Source organism: Oryzias latipes, chromosome 3 (assembly GCF_053564925.1).
Source record: "Oryzias latipes strain Hd-rR chromosome 3, Olatipes_Hd-rR_3.1".
In the NCBI taxonomy this organism is placed as follows: Eukaryota; Metazoa; Chordata; class Actinopteri; order Beloniformes; family Adrianichthyidae; genus Oryzias; species Oryzias latipes.
The window spans coordinates 23,877,645-23,900,505 of NC_136239.1; the positions used below are offsets into that span (position 1 = coordinate 23,877,645).

Below are 22,861 nucleotides of genomic sequence, written 5' to 3' on the forward strand. Positions count from 1 at the left end.
TTATCTAACCTGCTTCCGGGTCCTCGTCTTTCCGGTACGGAGCTTGATGTATCTGGCTATCAGTTCATTTCGACCTGCAGGAACAAGAAAATATGACAAAACATCTGTCAGTTCATAAAAAATAAATAAACAAATAAATAAATAAAAGACATTTGACATAAGATGGATGAAGCCCATCTGCTGGACATTTTAAACATCTAGTTGTAGAGTTAGATAAGTTAATTCTTCTCTTTGAGTTCTGGTACATCGCCTGTCTGTCCTGGGAGATGATCCCTCCTTCATGTGGACACCCTTAAGGCTTCTTCTTTTTTTCCAGAATCCATTTTTTTAGAAGTTTGTCCTTACAGCGAAGGAGGTCTAAGGGCAGGGATGCCAAGTTTAGTTTAGTCTGTTTAGTTAGTTCAATTTAGAATTTTCCTATTGAATTCTATGTATTCATGATCCATATAATTATATGTTTATTTTTATTCTTTACTTTCTTACTTTATATTCTCAATTACCGGTATGAAGCCCATTGAGACGACTGTTGTTGTGATTTTAGGCTATATAAATAAAATTGAATTGAATTGAATTGAATTAAACCTTAAAGGGCCTATACCATGCAAAATCAATTTTTTGAACCTTTAAGTGTATTGCAATGTTCATTCCTTACAAAAAGAAACCCTAAACAGATGTTTTGATCCATTCACGCATTTCTGAGCATTCCTCCAAAAACCTGCTCTCTGAGCTCCGGCCCCTCTGAACCCATGAAAACGAGCGGGTTCCCACACTGTGACATCGTAAAATGGGGAACCGCCTCTTCCAGGAAGAGTCTGCACTGCCAGCACTGCCTTCCAGGCTAACACACACTCTCTCTCTCCACGGTGCTAGCATTGTTCGACAAAAACTATTTCCTTTTATGTGCACAATATACACATCTATCTATGAAGAAGTTTGGATGTTGTCTGTTTTCACGGGCGAGACGCAGACGTGCTGCCGAGGCCGACTCTAGGTTGACGTCATGAAATGGGTGGCACCCACAAGGAGCGAAAGGCGGAGCATCACAGACTGACTCGTCTTACTTCCGGTTGGAAAAGATCTCAGGAACAAAAAACAAATATTCAATAAAATATGTGTTCTTTTGTGTGCCAAGAGGATTAAGAATAGCATGATATAGGCCCTTTAACAACAGTAACAGAAAAAAATACTACAGATTTTGCACTGCCTGGACATAACAAAATTGATTTTTTGGCTCTAACTCTGTCAAAAGGGACGAAAACCCACCAGAAAAACTGGTGATTACTACATTTCAAATGGCAACCGCTTTAGATATATGATGAACAGGTTGCTTCATCTTTGGGTTATTGTTTTTTTTCCGCTCTTTCACAATACAATAGCAGGATTTACCAGGCAGAAAAAGCCATGAAATTGTTTGAGACTGGTACAGGAAGGACAAAAGAATCATTTTTCATGCATGAAAATTTGCTTTTTAACTGAAAAAAAAACTGAGCAGCTGTAAAGCTAAAGAACAAGTTATTTCATTTTTATCTTCAAAGTCTCAAAATTCCTAAGTTGACAAAATACATAAAAATAGCTACAAACTGTATTGAAACCATGCAGACAATAAAATCAAAGCATGGCTTTGATAGATTTTCTGGATTAATAAGGCCTCCAAACATTATTTGTGACTCACATCCATTCTAACTTCTGTAGCAGTGCTTGTGTACCCTGTATACCTTTTTATTATAACAATGGAATGCTATCCAAAACATAAAATAAAGAAACTTTAAATTGAGGGTTGAAGGTGAAAGTAAGCAAGAAGTTAGATGAACCTTTACAAAAAAAAAAGACCAAATCTGCTTTTAGTGCAACATTTTTCTCCAAAATTATGATTATTACTAAAACATGTTTGCAATTGTATCTTCTTTCTTTAATACTAAAGCAACATTTAAAAAATTAGGTAAATTTAGGTACAGCAAACACACAAAAGCACTTGGAAAAAACTAGTATTACAGAAAAGCCAAGAACATTTTCCTATATTGGGATATTCTAAAACTACTAAATAATAGGCTCAACTAAAAATCAACACCTGCAAAGAATATTTAACAATATTTGAAAATATATTTGGTGCAAACCTCAGCACATTTTGGCCAAGTCTGTCCAGACAAGCAAAATCCTGTGACTTTCACACTACAGTATATCCCACTCCCAGAATGATTTGCAGTTCCTGTCTGATCATCCCGGCGTAAAAAGTTCATCAGATGAAGCAGGAACCAGCACCCATTTAAATAATTCACACACTGTGGAAACACAACAATACAGGCATTCATGCAAACTCTTGATTCCTAGATCAAAGCACACAAATGACCAGCTGAAAGCTTGCCTACTGTTGAATAATTCATTTTTTTACAGAGCTAAAAATCCTTTAGGATGGCTTGTGTGCCTCTTCTCTGTAATATTACAACACGCATTATAATTAAGAGAACAAAGTTATCACAGAAGTTTTCTAATTTAAAATTTGTAACATGAAATATAGAGAATAATGTTTCATATAGAGAATATTGGCTATTTGGAATAATTAACTTATTGTGTCATACCCAAACAAATGTTTTAGCTTAAGCTCTAACAATGTATAAAGACTGAATTGGGCATTACTTTTTTCAGATTTCAAATTAGTATGAACTTCTCATACTATGATTTATTATTTGCTTAGCAAAGTTCTTTTATATTTGAACATTTTTCTTTATCGGTTTTATTGGCTTTCACCATTTGGCCACGCTGAGAAATTCTGTTCGTGAAAGTCATGAACTTAATCAGTAAAGGAGAAGAACATTTTTTGTAGTTGCCAAATTCCTCCCAAACCTACGTGTTATGCTCAGTAACAGCCAAGGCCACAGTACACTAGCCCCTCCTGTACCTGTCTGCTGCTTCCACAGTACTACTGAATGTCCAAACCATCTAGACCTCATGGGGCCTCTAACCTGTGGCGTCTGCTACAGGTTTGAGGATTGTCACCACAGCAGACACCAAACATCTTCCAACCACAGCTCCAGTCAGGTGCCGTGACAAACATAGCCCACTCAGACTCAATGTCCCCAACCTCCCTCTAGAAATTGTTGAAACTCTTCCAGGGGAGGCAGTCAAGAATCTGTTTGACAGGTTCCAATGCCAGATGTTCAAGGCAAATCCTCACTAGTTTTCCGGGCCTTCTAGGTCTTTCTGGCATTTCCCCAACCATCTGATCACATTTAACACGTGCTAGTGATCCACTGACAGCTCAGCCCTTTTAACTATAATCTATCTCCTACAAAAGGACAGCATTCAAATTATGTCATGGATTAAAAATTGTACCTGACAGAAGTTTTTTTTGCCAACAAATGTTTATCTCAACCATTCATTATGACAACAGGTTTTAATATTAAATTTGGCTTTAATTTGGGATTTAACTGTCATTCATCTGCCAAATTATTAAAAAAGAAGATGGAAAAAAGTGGAAAATAAAAAGAGAGAATACTTAAGTCAACAATAAAACAAATCTATTTAAGATAATAAGTTGAGTATAATATTCTACATGCCTGGTATTATTTAAACTGTTTGCAAAAATGTTTTTCGTTTTTTTTATAACTATTTTATTTGCCCCTTTCTTGCTTCTTTTACACATAAAATCTTATTTTTTTTAAATCTTTAACTTCTTTTTACCCTTGAATACATCTTTAAAGTATTTCTTTATTGTGAATTGTGAACTACCTAATTTTACCCCTTACAATCATTTTAGTTTGACTTCTTTTTAGTGTTACTTCTATCATCTTTGTGTTTTGTAGTGGTTGCCATATTTCTATAAACCTTATTAATCAGGCAGCAAAATGGAAGGCTCTCTCTAAATCCGCTTTGGCAACATAGTGACACAGAAGTGACCTTCTTTTTTGGATAAGTGCTGTGGTCCCCTTGAACAAATGTGAAGAAGCAGTCAGGTGTACTGTATCTTCAAATGAAGTACTTCAACTAAACAAAGAGTTACTGAGAAAACAAGTCACAGGCTATTGAACAATGAGAGAGTTTAGTTCTGGAGGATGTGCATAAGCAATATTACCTGATGTTGTTGCCATGGAAATTTTTACATCAAATAGAATGAAATTATTAGTAACCTAAACATTAGCAAGTGACTGTTACATGTTAAATTATGAAGTCTATCTCATTTCTAAGTACTGGTAAGTAGAAAAAGAAAAAGAATGTGCAAAATATCTATATGTAAAGCAACAAAAATACATTTTAATGAAACCAAAGACATATTAATACATTATAGACATTTATCTTAATGCAAAATGAAAACAGCATAAAAAATAGGCATTTCAAAATGAGTAACAGGCTAAGTACTTAGAGTATAAAACGTATAAAAAACTATTTGGTAGATTTTATTTTAGTTATATATTTATATGTAACTTTTTTTAATAATAAATCATTGTTGGAAGTAAATTTTGTATATGTCCTTATGGAAGTTTAAACAACTACTTCTTAAATAATTAATGTTTGTCGTTTGTTTTTTTTAAACATGATATTTTTTCTAAGAGCTTTCTTTTCCAAATACTATTTTGTTTGGTTATGGGAACTAGCTCACATAAGCAGTCATTTCAATAACACATCTAAAACTTTGATTTAGGGGAAAATGAATCTTTCAATTTGTTTTTGCATTTTTAAAATGAACATCAATTCATTTTAATCATTTATTGTTTTTAACCCAGACATTTAGGCCAATGACAGCTACAGTTTATTGCTAAGAATCCCGTCAGGTGTTCATTTGTAAAAAAAAGTTTTTTGGAGACACAAGTAGTTTCATCTGATGTAACACAGCACCACACCGAGGCGAGAGACTGTCAGCAGATCACCAACCTTTGTGGGTTTTGCTCATCAACTTTCCTTCAAGACCAAAAAAATAGTTTGATTTTTTTTGTATGTCAGAACACAAATGTTCCTATTGGTGCTCAAATATTCTCTCCCCCATGTCTTTGCAATGGCACAAAAGATTTTTTTTTTCAAACACATTCAGTTTCTTCCTGAAAGCAAAGTGTTTCATTTCAGAATCCCTCCTGCATGACCACGTGTGCTGTTCTTATGTTTCTCTGCCCATTATTTTTCACAAAAATCGCACACAACTTGCTTAATTTGAGAAAGAAAACCCCAATGGAACCTCTACCAGTTTTTGAAACAACAGATATGGCATCGACTTCACTTTAAGGATGCTTCACAAAACTTCCTCTGCAAAGTAGGGACTCCACTGTACTCAGATCTGCAGGCAGGATGGCTTTCTGAAAGCAGCAGGAATCTCAAGAAAAATGTTACGATAAACTATATTTCTATTATCTGCACATGTATGAAAAAACAAGGAAATCTCCAGCTGGACATGACCAGGGGAGGTTTCCAGAGGAACAAGAAGCAACATTTACAAGTGCCTTCTACCATTTGGCAAGAATACAAAATCAGAGCTGCCGTCTATTAAAGCCTCTCAGGCACAGAAATGTCAAGTACAAGTCAGAAGATGAAGTCTACTTCGTATGGCCCTATACTCTTTAACTTCCATGTGATTGGGCTCTTGTGCTGAAAGTGTTGGTCTGTGAGAGACTTCAAGGCCAGATGGTGCATGCATGATGAAACAATGATGACACACAATGTTGCTATTCTCTCAAACACAATAGAAATCCCTCCCTCTCCTCCTACACACTCGTGCTCCCAAACAAACAGAAACCATCAAATTGCATGTGGCAGAAAATAGAAGGCTTGAAGGTTCGTCCTCTAACTGCGTTGTGTGCGTCTCCGTGTGCTTTTGAGTTGGTAATTACTTCTGTAAATGTAATAACAAGGAAGTATTTTTTACGGCGCATTCAAATAAAACTTTTTTATTGTTGTTGGATGTGTAATCCTCTCTCATTATTGGTTCGTAACTTGTGAGAATTTTACTGTGTATGGTCATTATTCTAGAGGCCTGTAACCATGCTATAATTTACACAACAAGTGCTCTTCAAGTGTCTTTGGTGTTGTGTTCTTTCCAAATCTGTCATTTTGTAGACACAACGAACATTAAAACAAAAACCTACACTAAAAACTAAGCGATATTATTTAGTTTAATTTTTATGTGATTACAGTGTGACATAGAATTAAAGTATTGTAGATAAAGATAAGGTTAAAGATAAAGATAAAGATACTTTTTTGATCCCAGCTTTGGAAATTGGGAAGTTCTTTTTTTACAATTAAGGAAAAACTACTTCCTGAAGTTCTTGCTTTTGAAAATAACCCTTTTGTACATAACAATCTTAATCATGTACATATTTGCATTTGTGTGCTTTTGTTCAAATTGTTAAAAAGGCAATAGTCATAGTAATAAAATGTTTTCTCAGTGAAGCAATTGTGTGTGTGGGTAACAACACCTGAAACTACCAAAGTGGTGGTGACTATTTGTCAGGAAATGGACAAGTTAAAATGTGGCTCTAAGATGCTGCTTCGAAGATGCTACATCATTGTTCGCATCAACACTATTTCAACCAGTGATGCTGCTATGGGACTGAGCACAAGGATATTTCATAGAAAGTGGATTTCATTTAACCCATAAAAAAATGCAACTGAAAAAAAAGCACAACTGAACCTTTACACTAGGTCTGTAAAAGAGGTCAACGTAACTGCACTTAAAATAGCAGCAACAAATCTGTTTCTGACTGTTGAGCAAACATGAACTGACCTGGAAACACAGAGACACAAATTGTGTATCAAACCTCTTGAAACACAAAGGAATAAACAAAGACAACCAAACTACACTAACAAAATCAAAAAGGGTTAACTCCTCCAAATATCTGACTGGCACATGGTATAGCCCAGGGGTCGGCAACCTTTTTTACTTTGGGACCGCCCCTAATGAAAAGAAAGCACCCGAAGCCACAACCCGTTTTGACATCATTATATATATTATGCATGTATATATTATATCAAGGGTGCTCATTACGTCGATCTTCAAGAACATGAGTGTAGATCGCGGGCCAGAAAAGATAAAAAAAAGTACTTCTTAAAAATCCACCAGCCAATCAAAATCCTCACTGAGAAGTACGGGACTTGATTGACATGTAGATTGGGCAATCGGACATCGTCTGAAGCATACATCACTGCAAATGCACATTGTCTTCTTAAAAGGATGATACCGCGGTCGCGTGTGGGCGGAGCCACCAGCTGAAGTTCTGGTCTGATCGCTGCATGGAGCGATGTGTTTATCAATGCATGGTAGACACTGAGAATGTGGAGAGATCAGGTTTATTATTTTGAAGAGTTCTACTTGGTAATCATGTTTCCATGTTTGAGTTCATAAAATCATCCCAGAGAAAGTCTCTGCTTCAACTCCTGCAGTGAAAGCTGCATCTCAATGTCAATCTGACGCCCGTGTTTTCATCTCTCTGACAGAGTTTGAAGCCAAAGCCCCTCCTCCGCCTCTTTACCTGCTTTTCCTCTCTACCTGTTTACCTGTCCACATCCTCTGCAGCTGAGAGTTGGTTTCCCCGCACTCCTCAGTGTGTCCTACACAGAGAGCGCAAAATACGATAGTCGGGGCGCTCCAGCGCAGCACAAGGATGAAAGAGCTGGACTCAGGTTATAGCGGGGATAGAGCGGGTTAAGCAAATGAATGAAAGAAGGCGGCCCGCTGAAGAAATATTCAATATTGTACACATTTTATTATTAGTTTGAACTATCTCTTATTTAGAAAAATCTTTTATTTTGCTAAATCAGTCCCGTGCGAATAAAACATCAACAAAAGTTATGTTGGGCGGTTTTTGTCTGGGTCTGGCGGTTTTCAGATGACTTTTGGGCTGGAAAACTGTGACTCTATCTGGCAACACTGACGCGTACTCTCAGTCTGTCATCTGCGAGTTGCTCTCTGCCCCGCAGCACGTCAAGTTCCCGGCAGAAGATCGGAGTGTTTATTGAAGCCGCCCCGCGTGTCTCCTCCTGCTATCAGCTCTGCAGTTCTCGCCCGATAAATACGAGCTCATTTAGGAAGCTGGCTTTGACATGATACGCGCTTCGTACGGAGCCAGCAGATGAACAAACTAAAATAAAATTTAATTATTATAAAATACTCATTATTTTCCAAAGTCACAGGGAGCCACAACAAAAGGATGAAAGAGCCACATGTGGCTCCGGAGCCATGGGTTGCCGACCCCTGGTATAGCCTAACGAGCGTCAACTTTTAAGTCAGCCACACCTTTTGCTTCCTGCACAAGAAAGAAAACAAACTGTCCACCAATTATAACCTTGCAATATTACAGTAATGTGTGTACTCTATCTAGCATTACAGTGGAAAATAAACAAAATAAAATAACTAACTAAGGTTGTATTGTTGTTTATTTTAGTGTATGATGGCGGTAAAGAGTGTAAACAAAGTGATGATGGGATATCTGCGGAGGCTTACTTCCACGCAAACAGTCCTGCCCAAAACTAAGAAGTGACTTTCTGATGAACTAATGCTGCTTTGCAAAAACTGTGTCCTAGAAAACGACACAGGTTTTTTGATTTTGCCTAAACACGTCATAATCATAATTAAAAGACCACTGGGTACGCTTTTAAAATAGAAGGAAAAAAGATTGGCGTGGGACCTTAACACCAAAGATGTCGCCTATGGCACTTAAATAACACACACTCTTTGACAAACTAACTCTGGAAGTATTCATGTGACCAACGTGAATCAGCTGGTTCTGGCGTGGAGAAAAGTGAGATGCAAAGCCGCTTTTCTCTGCGACAGAATCAGCTGATTTATGTTGATTGTGTAAGTACTTCACTACTGTAAAGTTTTACATATCAGGGCAAGGCTGCTTTTTCTTCGCTTTAGGATCTGCTGAATATACGTTAATAGCGTAAACGGTTGAAGAGTTACAATAGCTGAAAAAATGTCAACGCTGGAGCAAAAGATCTGGAGTTAAAGAGTTAATCTGTCCATTTAGCAAAGTAGGTTTTGTCAAATTAGCATTTCCAGTCTACAGAATTTTCTTATAAAACTAATAGATTTAATAGAGGATAGTGGTAATCCATAATCGTGATCATGAGTAAAACTAAAAAAAAAAAATGTTTTTATAAAAATGTTCCCCTTTAGTTAATGCAGTGAGCACCTGTAATTAACAGCTGTTTAAAAATCCATTTTTCTGTGAACACTAAAAAAAATCAATACTTAACTTGAAATGACCTTATCGAACTAGATAAAAGGCTTTATTGGAGGGGCTGGGTCAGGAGTGGTTGAGCTAATGTGTTAGTTGAGCAGTGGGGGATTAAAGGTGAGGTGTTGTCTCGAGATGTTACAAGACATCACAAAGCAGCAGGTCACTAACCTGAGCCTTCCTGGAGACACTGAGGGGATTACAGCAGCCAACCTCTGCTGAACTGTGCCTGTATTCAGACGCAAAGACAACCTCTTTATCACTCAGCGGGTCCGAACCATTCCATTTCCTCCTTCCCAGCTCTGAGCCTCTCAAAACTCAGCCAGAGCTGAATCGTATGAGTCCCAACTCTATGCAATGCAGTCACAAGGGAGCATTTTGCACAGCCAGGCCTTGTCTGAATCACTCTATCAATTAAGAGCCACTGTGTTTATCATCACATACATTATTGTAGAGGCTGGCCTGGTCATTGTTTTGAGGTCTGCCTCTCAGGAGAGGGAAAAGGGATGAAACAAATGACCAGGGAGACAAGCCACAGTTGGACAGGCTGCTGTACTAATCTGAAAGGACGGCTGTAATTACGAGTCTCCTGAGGAAGTAGCGGTGTGGCGGGTCCAATGTGTGAACATGGTGCTAACAGTCAGGAAGGTGCCCTGCCCTCTTTTCCACAGCAAAGTAAGACACTGAGCCAAATCAATATTTTCAATCTCTCAAGATCAATTCAGCATCTGAGCACAAAGGAAACCACGCTGGCTTTGACCAATATGTATAAATGAAAAGTCAAACTTTGTGGTCGTGATGGGCTCGTATGTCCCGCTTTTTTCTGCAATCATGAACACAGGCAGTCTGAAAGTTAGAATTGAATACAACTTTCTTTTTTAAAAGGAAAGACGGAAAACACAACTCAAGGAATCATACATGGTCACAACAAAACACACTGTGTCTGCTATTTATTTGACAAGGTTTAGGGTAATCTGATAATAAAGATGAAATAATGATGGTATTTGTGTGATCGTGGCTACAGATCTTCCTTTGTTTCCAGGGATTCTGTTCCATCCTAAGAGACCTTTCTCCAAACCGACAAAGAAAGATATGACAGCCTGTGTCAGCAGAGGAGTGCAGTCCCTGTGCTTAGGATGAGACAGCAGAACAGTGGCATTCAGATTCCATTCATATGTTGATTACACAAAATGGTCCCATCAGTGTGAGATGATCTCATCAGAACTAAAGTGTTTCATCAATGGAATATGATGCAATCAACACCAAATAAATGGTCTTTCTCCAACATTGCACCGAAAGTGATACTGCATCTTTAAGAAGCCTGGAGTCTCACTGTGTTTTGTCAAACAAAAGCAGCCAATTAGGAACATGCAACCTGAAACCAGAAGCCTGGCTCACAGGGCTGCACTCAGACCTCAGAGCAGGGACACACCCAAGAACTCCTGATTCAGGCAGGCACAGAGCCACAGCCTGCTGTCTAACCCAAACATCACCAACAGGCTCATGAATCCATCTTTTTTGTCTCTTTCTAATGACGGTTTACAAATAAAGCGCTTATTCCAACACTGAAAGGGCTGTTTGTGACAAATCTAAAAAACATTTAAAGCAAAATATTTTTGATTTTGGTCTCTTTGAAAGACATACCGGTAATTGAGATTTCTGTGTGAATACATGGTAAAAACAAATCCACATGACCACATTTTTGAAAACGTCTGTAGACATTTACAGTATTTTTAGATGATGAAAGATGTAAGATGTAGGAAAAACTATAGAACACATTTGTATAGTACTTCATTGATTAACTAGCATGTATTAAAACAATTCAAACAAGACTAAACTAAAGAAATGCTCTTTAAAAAACTTAAATAAAGACCACCTTGAAAAAAAAAAGAAAATATAAGAGAGGCCATTATTCCATATTAAAGTTTACTATCAAAATCATCCAAAAAATTGTATATACCTTCAAATAATAATTTTTGCACATGTATATACAGATTAAGTATCAAGTTAAATCAAATAAAAATGAAAAATCAATACTCAACAATCACGTCTGTTTGGGTTTTGCATGCAAAAAAGTCTTGTGAAATAAATGCAAGATTAAGCCAGATCTTTGGCAATGATGCAACAGGAATCAGCTGCAATGTTAAGAAAGTTGACCTACAACCAATACGATCTGTAGAGGTTTTATCAGGATTAAACAGATGAAAGGAAAACAAAGAGCTGGCATGAGAATAAATTCTAATCTCTAAACCTTATATTGTTATGGCTGTTGGCCCTGATTTTACCCACAGTAGTGGTTTCCACTGCCAAAATACTGAATTGATTTTGGTTTCCCATATTCCCATTTAATTTGATTCAAAATATTAAATATCTATATATTTCCACACAAATACGAACTAAAACAAAAAGTAGGAATTGTTGTAAAAAAACCTACTTGAAAGCTCTTTTTTAAGTACAAGAAATTTACTCTAAAGAAAAATCAATTGATAGATTTAATAAATACACATTTATAAAAAAAATATTGTGATTAATAGAACTTTGAACCCAGTTATAATTTAGTTTTTTTTTTAATATTTGATTGTACCAAACACAAGCTTGAGCAAGACCTTAAATCAGTTTATTGATCAGACTGAAAGAAAAAAAAACTCTTTAAACTTAATTTCTGTTCTCAGCAGAAGAGCCACAAGCGTTCTAAATAACAGCCAATGTGCAGAGTCAAACAAATAATGACTGATAGTGTGAGGACTTGAGATCAGATTTAAATTACTTCTGTCAACATGCCTTTAGATCACCTCCAGTTCAGTTTTGAGTTTAGAATGTTTTCAGTTCTGGGATGGAGAAAGAGACCAATTTTCACTGCGTGTTTTCTGGTCTAGTAAAAAATAAAAATAAAAATAATTCTTTTATGCAAGTTTGCATATCCACTGTAATATGATAACTAATTCTCTGGCCCTCCCACATCTATTAAGTAATTATTACACAATAAAAATCCTGGAGATTTTTGACTGATAATGCAAGATAAACTCTTGCAAAAACAATACCTTTATATAAATTAAACTTTGTGATCTTCAAACTTAGCACGACTTCTTGTCACGCCTGCATTAATAATATCTACAGAACCAAAAGTTGATCACTTTAAAAGACATGAAATAATTGAACTTTATTTTTTCTGAAACCAATGGTCTTATTTGACAATGGCAGTCGAACAAATGAGGGATTATTCTGGAGGTGTGTGGTACCTATCCTGCAATGAAGTTCCTCACACTCTATTCTGGGTGAATGCAGGTGACTCAAGGAGCCTGAGCTGATCCCAGAATTCCTCATTATCTGCCCAGCAGGGAGGATCAGGCCCGTTCGCTCTGTCTCCGAGCATTCTCGGCCCGATGAGACGAGCCCCAGAGGAGCACAGTGCTGGGCCATCGGGGGCAAGCCAGGTCTGCTCATTATATCTAACTCATCCTTGGCATCTCTGCAAACCAAGTGCCACTTAGTTCCCACAGGAAGGGTCTGAACTGGACCACTGATGAGATGGCAGAGCGAACCGCTGCATGGTAATAAGAAAAGCTGTACATCACAGACACGTGCAGTTTGGGTGTCAAAGCGGTCCACAAACAAGACAGAAATCCACTAGTATGTCATTTCAGGATAAATGCAGCAGCTAATTATCAGAAGTGAAGAAGATGATCTCAAAGGCTGTTAATTTCCCTTTCGTACCACGTCTTCATGTAAAAGAGGTATAGTCACCCTCAGATGCAGAAAGGATTTCTACAACTCTGAAGTGCAGTCCATAATATTTTAGCCCATTTATCCTATCATTTTTTCCCCTTTTTTTCCTCTCGCTACAGTAACTGAAAAATGCACCAATGCCTTTCAGCGCACTGGGTAGCGTAAATGCATAACTCAATGAATAAACATACAATTTGAGTGAAACGTGTTGTTTCACTTATCAACTCTATTTCTTGAATAAATGAATGCAGCCTTGCACAGCAGGTGAATTATGTGTTTGGAGTCGTAGGTCTTTGGCGAATAGCCAGTGTCCTCCATTTTACTGAACTTAAAAAAAAAAGTCAGAAGATGGTGAGTGCAAGCAATACTACCAAGCAGATCTACCATTTTGTATCCTTCTAATTAGCCTTGGACGACAGACTTTTTCTGTTAGACAATGGGCCTGGTGTTAGCCAACACTGGCCTCTGCACTTCTGAGAAGCTACAGGTAAACAGCACAATAGGCAAAGAAGCACAAATTAGAAATTGTTTTGTACTCGGACATAGTTGCTATAGAGATTGTTGCTAATTAACTGCAGACTACTGCAGGATAACAAAAGGCTTAAGGGCACTCAGGGCAGCTCCTCCTGTGATGAGCTCAGTATATAGAACACTATGGCATCCCCAGGGTCCTCAAGAGCAAAATACCCGCCTTCTTGTTACCAGTGTTGACCTCAAATGCCATGAGAGGTTTTGTATTGGGTTTGCCTCTTATGCTCGATGACGCAGCCGCCATTGTCATGTCAAACTCATCGGGATTAGCTATGTTATCAATCTTAAACAGGAATGGGCTGTGCTTTTGTAGATTATTTGTAGATAAAAAATGTTTAGATTAATACAATATTTTTCAGAAAGAAGGCAAAAATTCTTCCAGTTTCACCAAAAATTTAAAGTGGTAATTGGATCTTCATGTTGTACTGCATACAACTGAGATTTAGTTTGAAGTGAAAAACCAAAATGTTTGTAATGTAAAATATTTCCCAATTCAAAATTCTAAAATTCCATCAATAATAAGATTTAAGTATTTAAGTATTTTAAATCTGCTTGGATCACACAATGTCTTCTATTACTATATTATCAAATTGTTCCATCAGTAAATCTGCCAACCACAGCAGAATAATTTTTTCTATGTTTTCAATAGGGAACTTTGCATAAATTAAAATTGAATAATATGTCATAAAACTTTTAGTAACTTAAAAGCTTTTTTTTTAATAACACGTTCGGAATCACAAATCCTGGATCGACACCTTGCTGTAAACCACCTGCACATGAACAGACAAAACAAATAAAAGAGAAGAGAAATAAAGGAGGTTTTTCTCCGTTCTGGCGTGAAGGCAGCTATTTTCCTCCTTCTAAAATGACTGTTGGTTGAGAAAAGGCATTTTTCCCAAGTTCAAAAGAAAAGCTGAGATTTTGGGCAAAGCCCCAGGACTGAGCATCCTTGTCTGGGCTTTTGTCACCTGCTGCATTGGAACATGGCCAGGATGTCACTGCCTCCCATTATTTCTCTAAGGGGTTGTCAAGCTACTTGGAAACACATCCTTTTTTAAGACCAGTAAATCAGTTTCTAAAACAGAACAAGATCTTTTAAAAAGAGGAGATAAAAAAGAGATGCATAAAAAGAATTGATCTTGTTCATGTCAGATTCTTAATGCTTAACTTTAAGAAAAATCTTTTTTTAAATTTCAAGAACAAATCTCAGTATTAAATTCAAACCTTTATGGTTGGTTTGTACTTTGTTGGGCCTTGTTTGTATTTTAAAAAATAACATTCTGACATGGATGCATATAAAGGATTATACAAAAAGACAGCAAATAAAATCATGCTCACAAAAATCAAATTGACCCAGCTTCCAGAAAAACAATTTTACACTGCAACAAGGCAAAAGTGAGACCAATTTTCAGCATAGGAGTTGTGTTGTTGTCCAAGACTGGGCCTTTTCTTTTTTATGTGAAGGAAATTGGATAAATGAAACAACATTCACTTCTTACTGACATTTGAATAAAATTCTCTCACTAGTGATTTGACATTTTACTCAGCAACACAGAAGCAACTTGACATTCCATAGTAATTACCAAACTCATAATCACCTCTACAAGTACCCAGTTCTGTGCTTGTCATCTTAAAAAATATTTTAGTATGAAATATTTGTCTTTTTTGCACTCCAACTCTGGTTTTTTAGTAGAAACTTTGATAAGAAATCGGTAAAACAATGTACCTCGTGTTAGTCAGAATTGCATTAATCTGATCAATAGAAAACTCATTTCTGCAGGTGGTACTATCCATTCAATGTAATGCAATCAAAGTGTAGAAAGTGAAACGTCTATGCAGCAAAGGTATTAATTGCTGTAATGATAATTGGCTTTGTCTAAATGAAATGCCAACCCACTTAATAGGAGGCCCACTCCACATGATACTTGAAGACCCAGATTGGTCACTCTGGAGCTGTAGCCTTGGGTTCTCTGTGACTCAGACAAACCAGAATACACAAACTAATGACCCTGAGCAGTGAAATACAGATATTTCATCCATCACAAAAAACACGCTTTACCAAGAAATCAAAAGAGTTACATGCATTCCTAGAAAATTAGACATAAGTCCCGGAATGGTGTGTGTCATTCTCTAAAGAGCAACAGCAGATGATGCACAGATGCATTTTGAGTAAATTACTGCATTCATGGAATTTGTTTTTGAGTATGGGGCAATGAACTTATTTGATGAAGGCCAATGTATAAATGCCAAACCAAGAAAGTTGTCAAAATTAATTAAATGCAATGGAAAAAAATACCTAGTTAAAAAAGATCACAATTGTCATCATCACACAAGACAACAAAGTGTTTGGCTGTTGCTAGATTCCATGTCTTAAAACAATTTTTACAAGTTTAAGAGTTGAGGACCAATCTACAAGATTCAATTCAATTCAATTTTATTTATATAGCCCAAATTCACAACAACAGTCGTCTCAGTGGGCTTTGTACCGGTAATTGTAAGGTTAACATACAATCAAAAGGGATCTTAAATGCATAGAATTCAATAGGATAATGCTAAACTTTAACTAAACAGACTAAACTAAACTGGGCATCCCTGCCTTTAGACCCCCCCTTCGCGGTAAGGAAAATCTCCTAAAAAAAACAAAATCCGGAAAAAACTAAGAAACCTCAGGGGTGTCCACATGAAGGAGGGATCCTCCCCAGGATGGACAGGCAATGTACCAGAACTCTTAGAGAAGAAATAACGTATTTAAATCTACAACTACATCTTTAAAATCCAGCAAATGATCTTCATCCAGTTGAAGTTGGGGGACGGCTGGGGGCACGAGACGAGCCGGAGACAGGATCCACAGTCAGGTGTAGGAGCAGTAGAGGCAAGCCAGAGACGAGGTACACAGTCAAAGAGGATCATTAACCCTAAATTTTATGTTAAGGTTATGGGGGATCCCATTTAGAATGAATGGAAGCATCTACACTGCCTAATTTTACTGTTCAAATAAGGTCTTCAGTTTTGGAGCTCCTTGATCAAAGCCGTAAAACTTCCTTCTGCATAAATAATATAACTTTTAACTCCCTTTCCAGACACTTTTTCCTTCTCCAACATGAGGATATGACAGTTTTCCTGGGCCAGCGGGTTTACAATATCTACAGCCTGTTGAGAGTCTTCCACACGGCCTCCTCCCAACTGAACCTGCCCGTAACAGTTTGACAAGCAGTCCTGCAGGTGGCATTCTTGCCAGATGTCCACACCACCTCAACTGACTCCTCTGGATGTGGTGGAGTAGTAACTCTACTTGAAGCTCCTCCCAGATGGCTGGGCTCCAAATCCTTTTTTGGAAGGGAGAACTCATTCACCCTGCAAAGGAAGTGCACTCTTAACCCACAGCTCATGGCTGTAGGTGAGGGCCGGAACAAATTAATCTGTAAATGAAGAGCTCTGTCTTTAGCTCTCATCACAAAGGTTTTGTACAAAAATCAGCATCTTTGTAAGTGTTGTGTTTCTTTATCACTGTCTCTCATCCCTAATAAGTGAAAAGAATGCCTTGACATTTAAACACTGTGATTCTTACCTAATCTTAAGGAGTTTCCATTTTTCCCACCTGGCAATAATGTACTGAGACATAAAGATGCTGATTACCATCTATTTGACCTATTCCCTTTCACTTTACAATAAACTACCGCCATTAACATGGGTCTTTATGGTTTTTCAGTTGGTATCATTGCAGCTTTGTCGCTTAGTGGTTAGAACTAAAATGGAGTCGTAATTGTAGGATTGAATAAGCACTGTTCCTTCAATAAACAAATGTATATCTAACACTCAACAGCAGATAGGTATATGATAAGAAAAAATGGATCCTTCTCTCCACATACTAAACAACTCAAAGTTTAAAATCCATCCAACAACTTTTTTTTTTTTTTACACACAAGTAATTTCCAGATCATAAGGCACACTCCAAATCCTTTCATTTTCTCTCAAGTTGACAGTAAGTCTTATATTTCACTGCACCATATGTATTAATCTGGTTGTGGTTGCTGACCTCAAACAGATTCTGTTAGTAACATGGATTTGACTGTTATGTTCTGCTTTGTGTCCCTTTATAATTCCCTCCGCCTTATAGCCCAAACCATCCAGTAACTTTGTGTGTGACAGCAGAGAGTCATAGTTCTGCAAACATTCTGTAAACTCCGCTTAGCTACAGGTGGGACACCTGCAACATCAAAAAGTACATCTGGCAGGACAGCCGATACATAGCCGTGTAGCTGTTGCCTCAGAACTGGATTATTGTTAGTATAAATCCAAATTAAAACAGATAAATGAAAAATCTGCTGCTTTAATCCACAGAAGAGGGGCAGAAAAAAACTCCTCTTATGGTGGAGAAAAAAACTTAAATTAAGAGACAGCGTTGCCCTTTTGGTCCACTTCTTTGTGGCAACAGATGAGGCGTTTTAGTACAACTCCTAAAATTTACATTTTACTTGGCTAAAAAGGTCGTATAACAGCTGCAAGCTAATGCTCACAGGGGCTTTCTCCTTTCAATTCACACCAACAGGCTAAGAAAGAGTCCAACACCAAAGAAAATATTCGCTCTTTCCATGACATCACCCGGCCAAGAACGGGGGGAAGTGGAGGGAGGTAGAGGGAGCACAGCTGGTGGCAGCCACAGTACCATCTGTTACTGACTAATAGTTCATGCTGCTTTACTTATAAACTTATACTTCTGTGAACCAGCGCAGAGGCTCAGCACTGCAATAGTATAATACCTCATTACTCAGCACAGCTTTAGACGGCATGTTTATTGATTTCCACTTAGATCAGCATTTTGGAAAAATACCATTACGGGCTCATTTTTGCCATTGAAGATGTAAACGCAGTCAGCAAGCAAACCCAACAAGACTTGGTCTTTAAGAAGAACCAAAACAGATGAGGATGGTCCTGTTATTCTTCAGATTATCTTTTTATTCCAAACTAGTAAATTTTACTTCTGTTTTTTTTTTTGGGAATAAAATAAATTAAAAATCTACAGAATAAAAAAAGTTATGTTCTCACCATACATCTTTCCCTCATCAGAAAGGATGATCTTCCTTCGACCACATGGAGGGTAGATGGCCAGAGCTTCTTGAAAGCTTTGTTCAATGTCGGGGCTCCACACCCCTTCAGCATCATTGTCCACAGGCTTGTCTGCTGAATCACTCATCCTCTCCATGTCCTCGGCAGGGCTTTCGCTGCCGCTCCAGCTGCTGGGATCAATCTTGGCAGTCGGGCTCTCCAAGCTAAAGCCTGGAGCAGACAAGGGAGAAACCTAGAAATTCCCAAACACACAAAATACAGTTTTAATCGCCGGAAAAAGAGTTTAGGAGGCCTCCTGTCAAAAACACACACCTTCTGTTCAGAGCCTAACATGGAGTAAATGATTCCTAGTAAGCTTCTGTTTAGGCAAAGAGATCGCCGACTTGATTAAAGGTGGATTTTTAGAACTATCAGGTCCCTCTTCCATTGGTACACTCCAAGTTAATCAGAAGCCACAGAAAATTATCAAATGAAAAACTTGCTCAGACTGCAGATAATGCAAATGCATGTCCATATTTGGGATTATTGGAATATTATTTATCGGTCTAAAAACTCAAGGCACAACACTTGCATTGTTGGCAGAACATTACCAGAGAACTTTCAGAGATTTGTTGACTGATAGAAAGACAGAGAGTTGAGCAAAACATAACCATTGGCACATCCTCCCATACATAACTTCAAAGCTGTTCTTTACATTTTTATTTCATCTTTCATTTTCCAAGACCAAGTAATTTCCAAATAGTGTATATGGAATCTTTCAATGACCTGGGTGATAGTGCCAACTCGAAGTTTTTGGATACTAACCCAGCAGTGTGCATGCTCTTAAAGGAATTTTAAATATATATATTTTAATTTATTTATTTCAGGACTGAAGTTGCTCTGCAGCAGCCAAAAAATGCATAAGAAAGAAGAAAAAAAATCCTCTATAAGTCATTCTGGAGCACAGGTCACTAAATAATAGATTGAACAAGTGCATGCTACACCACCGTAACACATTGATGTTTAGCTTCATGAAACATAGGAGGAATCTACTATCTTAGCACAACATATGAACAATTTTTCAGAAAACCATAGTATAAAGAAAATGCTAACACTTTATAGCTCTTCAAATCACTAAATCCATTATATTATTTATCCTCTGTGTCGCTTTACAGCAATTCCACCAAACCTGGTGTAGAACTGAGCGGCGCTTCTTCTTCTGCGTTGCCGTCAGTGACAAATACTGATGTAAAAAATGTATTTTCTGAAAAATAGGGTAGTTAATGCCTTTTGCATGGATGGCCGTTAGTTTTCAGGTCATTTAAGGTTAGTTTAAGTAAAAAGAGGGAGTAACATAAATTAGGCAAATTCTGACAAGGAGAATATCTTATGGCTTGAGTTGTAGCAACAATGAGCAACGTTTCCCTGTGATCTTGACAAGTTGCAGACGACTTATCAACAGGTCTTCTTGTCTGGAACTCTAAGTTAAATTGTGGTGCTCCTGATAAAATACTGTGCTGCCTATTAAGTTGAATGGATTACTGTGTGTAGCTAAGCAAGCTTCAGACACTTGCGGTTCACAATTCATAATTAGGATTAGGCCTGCACAATATACCGCAAATTTATCGTTATCGCGACATTAAGCCGTGCAATATGCATACCGCAAAAGATGGCGAAAATCACAATAAATGGTTACCTTAAATGTGGTAAAACAATCTCATGGCAGCTTGAAATATTGAACAAATGAAATAAATCCCTTTATGCATTTAACCAATCGGATGGACTCGTTTACGTTGTTGATCAATCAGATGAGCCCTTTTATGTTTGATGTTTGCCTCCTATGTCGACAAGGGTCATTTGAAGTATAATGTATAATTTTTAAACTGTTGCAGTAAATTGGAAATGATGTTTTTGGTTGTTTTGCTATTTGTTTATTATATCGTTATCGCAATATTAATCACCAATATCGCATATCGCGAGTTTTCCTCATATCGTGCGGCCCTAATTAGGATATTTCTTTCTACACTTAAATGTCATCATATGCAAAACAACTGCATCCTCCTTAAACAGGACCTTACTGAGGCAGTTCATACTGTCATCAAGAAGAATGGTGGCAAATGTTTCTTACAGCATGTTAGCTCATGAAGGGAAAAAAGGGGGGATGGGAGCAAGCTAGGAAAGGGATGGGGAGAAAAAAAAGGACTCCCAGAGAGCAGGAAGAGCTTTACTGAATTCTGTTTTTGTGTGCCGTCTGCTGACACAGCAGAACTACCTTACAAACCCATGAGGGGAGGGGGGGGGGAGAGAGAAAAAAAATCTCATTTCAACCACTAAAAGGCTCTAACCCTTTCTACCTTTCATTCCAACCAAATCCTACACTGGTCTAATAGTGGCATCCAGCATCTATTTGCAGATAAAGTCTTGAAGTGTGTCCATTGAAGCGAATGAAAGGCATCAACTTTTCAATGTGCAATATTTCGCATTTTGCTTTAAAATAAAACACACATCACTCACAGGCATATAAACAATAAACATAAATCACAAAACTGCAAAACTCAATTTATATCATGCTCATCTACTTCAGAACAGACTAAAAAAAATAAAAACACAGATTTTATCCCTTTATCCACACGTGTGCATTAACATCCCATCAATGTTGTGAATCTAAGCTGTTAGAAAGAACCATTTAAACATTTAGAAATGGGAGAACCACTTATATTCCCCATACTTTCTAGACAATTTAAAAAGCTACAATGACACTGGAGGAAAGATTTCAGTAGCAGAAATTCGAAAGTAGACATTTGAGCCGTGTACAACTCTGTCACTGACTGGTGGAAGAAATTGCAAGGTCTTTTTTAGAGCATCTTCACCTCAATAGTTTAAAATTAATTGATGCAAAATAAATGTAGCATTTGTGTCTTTGCAATGTTGTGGTAAGTTTACTGATGTGAAATTATAACAGTTATAATATATCAAGTAAATGTAATTAACTACAGTACATGTAACAACAGTAATTCAGTGTTTACCGAAAGATGTGTAATCAGACTTTTCAGAAATATACCTTTTTATTGTCTGGTATGAGAACCAATTGTAAATGATTGTGAGAATAGAAATTGATTCAGTCTCTAATCAATGTAGTATGTGTAACATGGATTTGTTAGTTTACAATATTATTTTTTTCCTTGCTTTTACATCCCAATTAGCAATTTCTGTTTGTATTTAGGCTTCTTGTTCACTGCAATTGTTGTATTATTTCTCAATCATACTGCAACCAATTCTTTGTCATTTTTTATGATTGTAGCTTGATGTCTTCCCCCCATCACATAAGATTATTGCCCGTTTCCAAACTTCAATGTTAGCTTGTTGGCTTCAAAGGACCGTTTGTTTGGGAGAGTGCAGCAAGTAATAATTTATATGAACATGAATAAAACATGTCTGCAGGCTAATGCAACAATTTAGCATCCATGAATTATTTATTTTAGGGATTTAAGCATTACTTGCCAATGATCAATAAACAACTTTATTAGCACATTGATGGAAACTTGGAGTTCCTATAAGCAGTTATGACTTTTTTTAACTCATAAGCAGACTAATGATCCCTAAGAATATTATATTTATTCTGTTTTTGTATAGTAAATATTTTGAAAGGCCAAGTCTCAAATCACACTTGTAAGTTACTTGTTGAAAATACTGTAAGCCAATTTTTAAAATGCCCAGTTTGTTTGTTTTTTACTTGATTTGAATGTTTCCCTGCATGATACAGTGTGTCAACCAAAAAGGGAAGAAAAATACAGATACTTAGAAGTGGCAGAAGAAAAAAAGAAAGCAGAGTCTTTCTGCTAAGGAACAAAATGATAAAATGGAGCAGTTTGTTCATGGGAACAAAGGTGAATAAAGATTTTTCGGAGGAACGAGAGTCTGTTCCAACAGCCGAGCAAACGCGCAAACAAATCAACCACACCATGAAATCCACTGACAGGGAACTGACTTACTCTGATCCCTGTTTTACAGTGTAATTTTCTGCTGGTAAACCTAGGACCCCTGACATTGTTGTTGTGACACATAATACCCATGGCTACAAATGAAGCACATCCCCACATCACAATGGAATTGACAAAAGCAACCACCCTCCGGAGGACAATTTGCCCTGACACACTGCAAAAACTGCTCAGGAACAACTCTGCAGGAAGCACAAAGGCAGATCTGATTCGCCGATGTGGCGTCATCTCAGTTTACAGCAGGAAACATTAAAGATAAACAAGTGACGGCCGATCCACAAACTGCCATTGATTGGCAGAAGCTGTAGTGTTTGTTTTATTTTATTTTTATTTTCAATAAACGAGAGGGGGGAAAAAAGAAAAGAATAACAGAACAGAAATATGGCTGAGTTTTAGCTT

At 37.3% G+C, this 22,861-nt stretch overlaps 1 protein-coding gene across 12 annotated transcripts in view; it reads right to left on the reverse strand.

The window, feature by feature from the left end:
* Positions 1-22,861, reverse strand: part of tead1b (TEA domain family member 1b) — a 51,938-nt gene that overhangs the window by 16,699 nt on the left and 12,378 nt on the right. For 5 of the 12 annotated variants that reach the window (XM_023953468.2, XM_023953467.2, XM_078945226.1 and 2 more), the window contains exons 3-4: positions 18,465-18,717; positions 10-74 (exon numbers count right to left, since the gene is read on the reverse strand). In XM_023953468.2, coding sequence (XP_023809236.1) covers positions 10-74; positions 18,465-18,621 — 222 coding nt within the window. In that variant the 5' untranslated portion in view covers positions 18,622-18,717. The remainder of the gene's footprint in view (positions 1-9; positions 75-18,464; positions 18,718-22,861) is intronic. The other 7 variants (XM_078945230.1, XM_078945229.1, XM_078945228.1 and 4 more) reach the window with 2 other exon arrangements.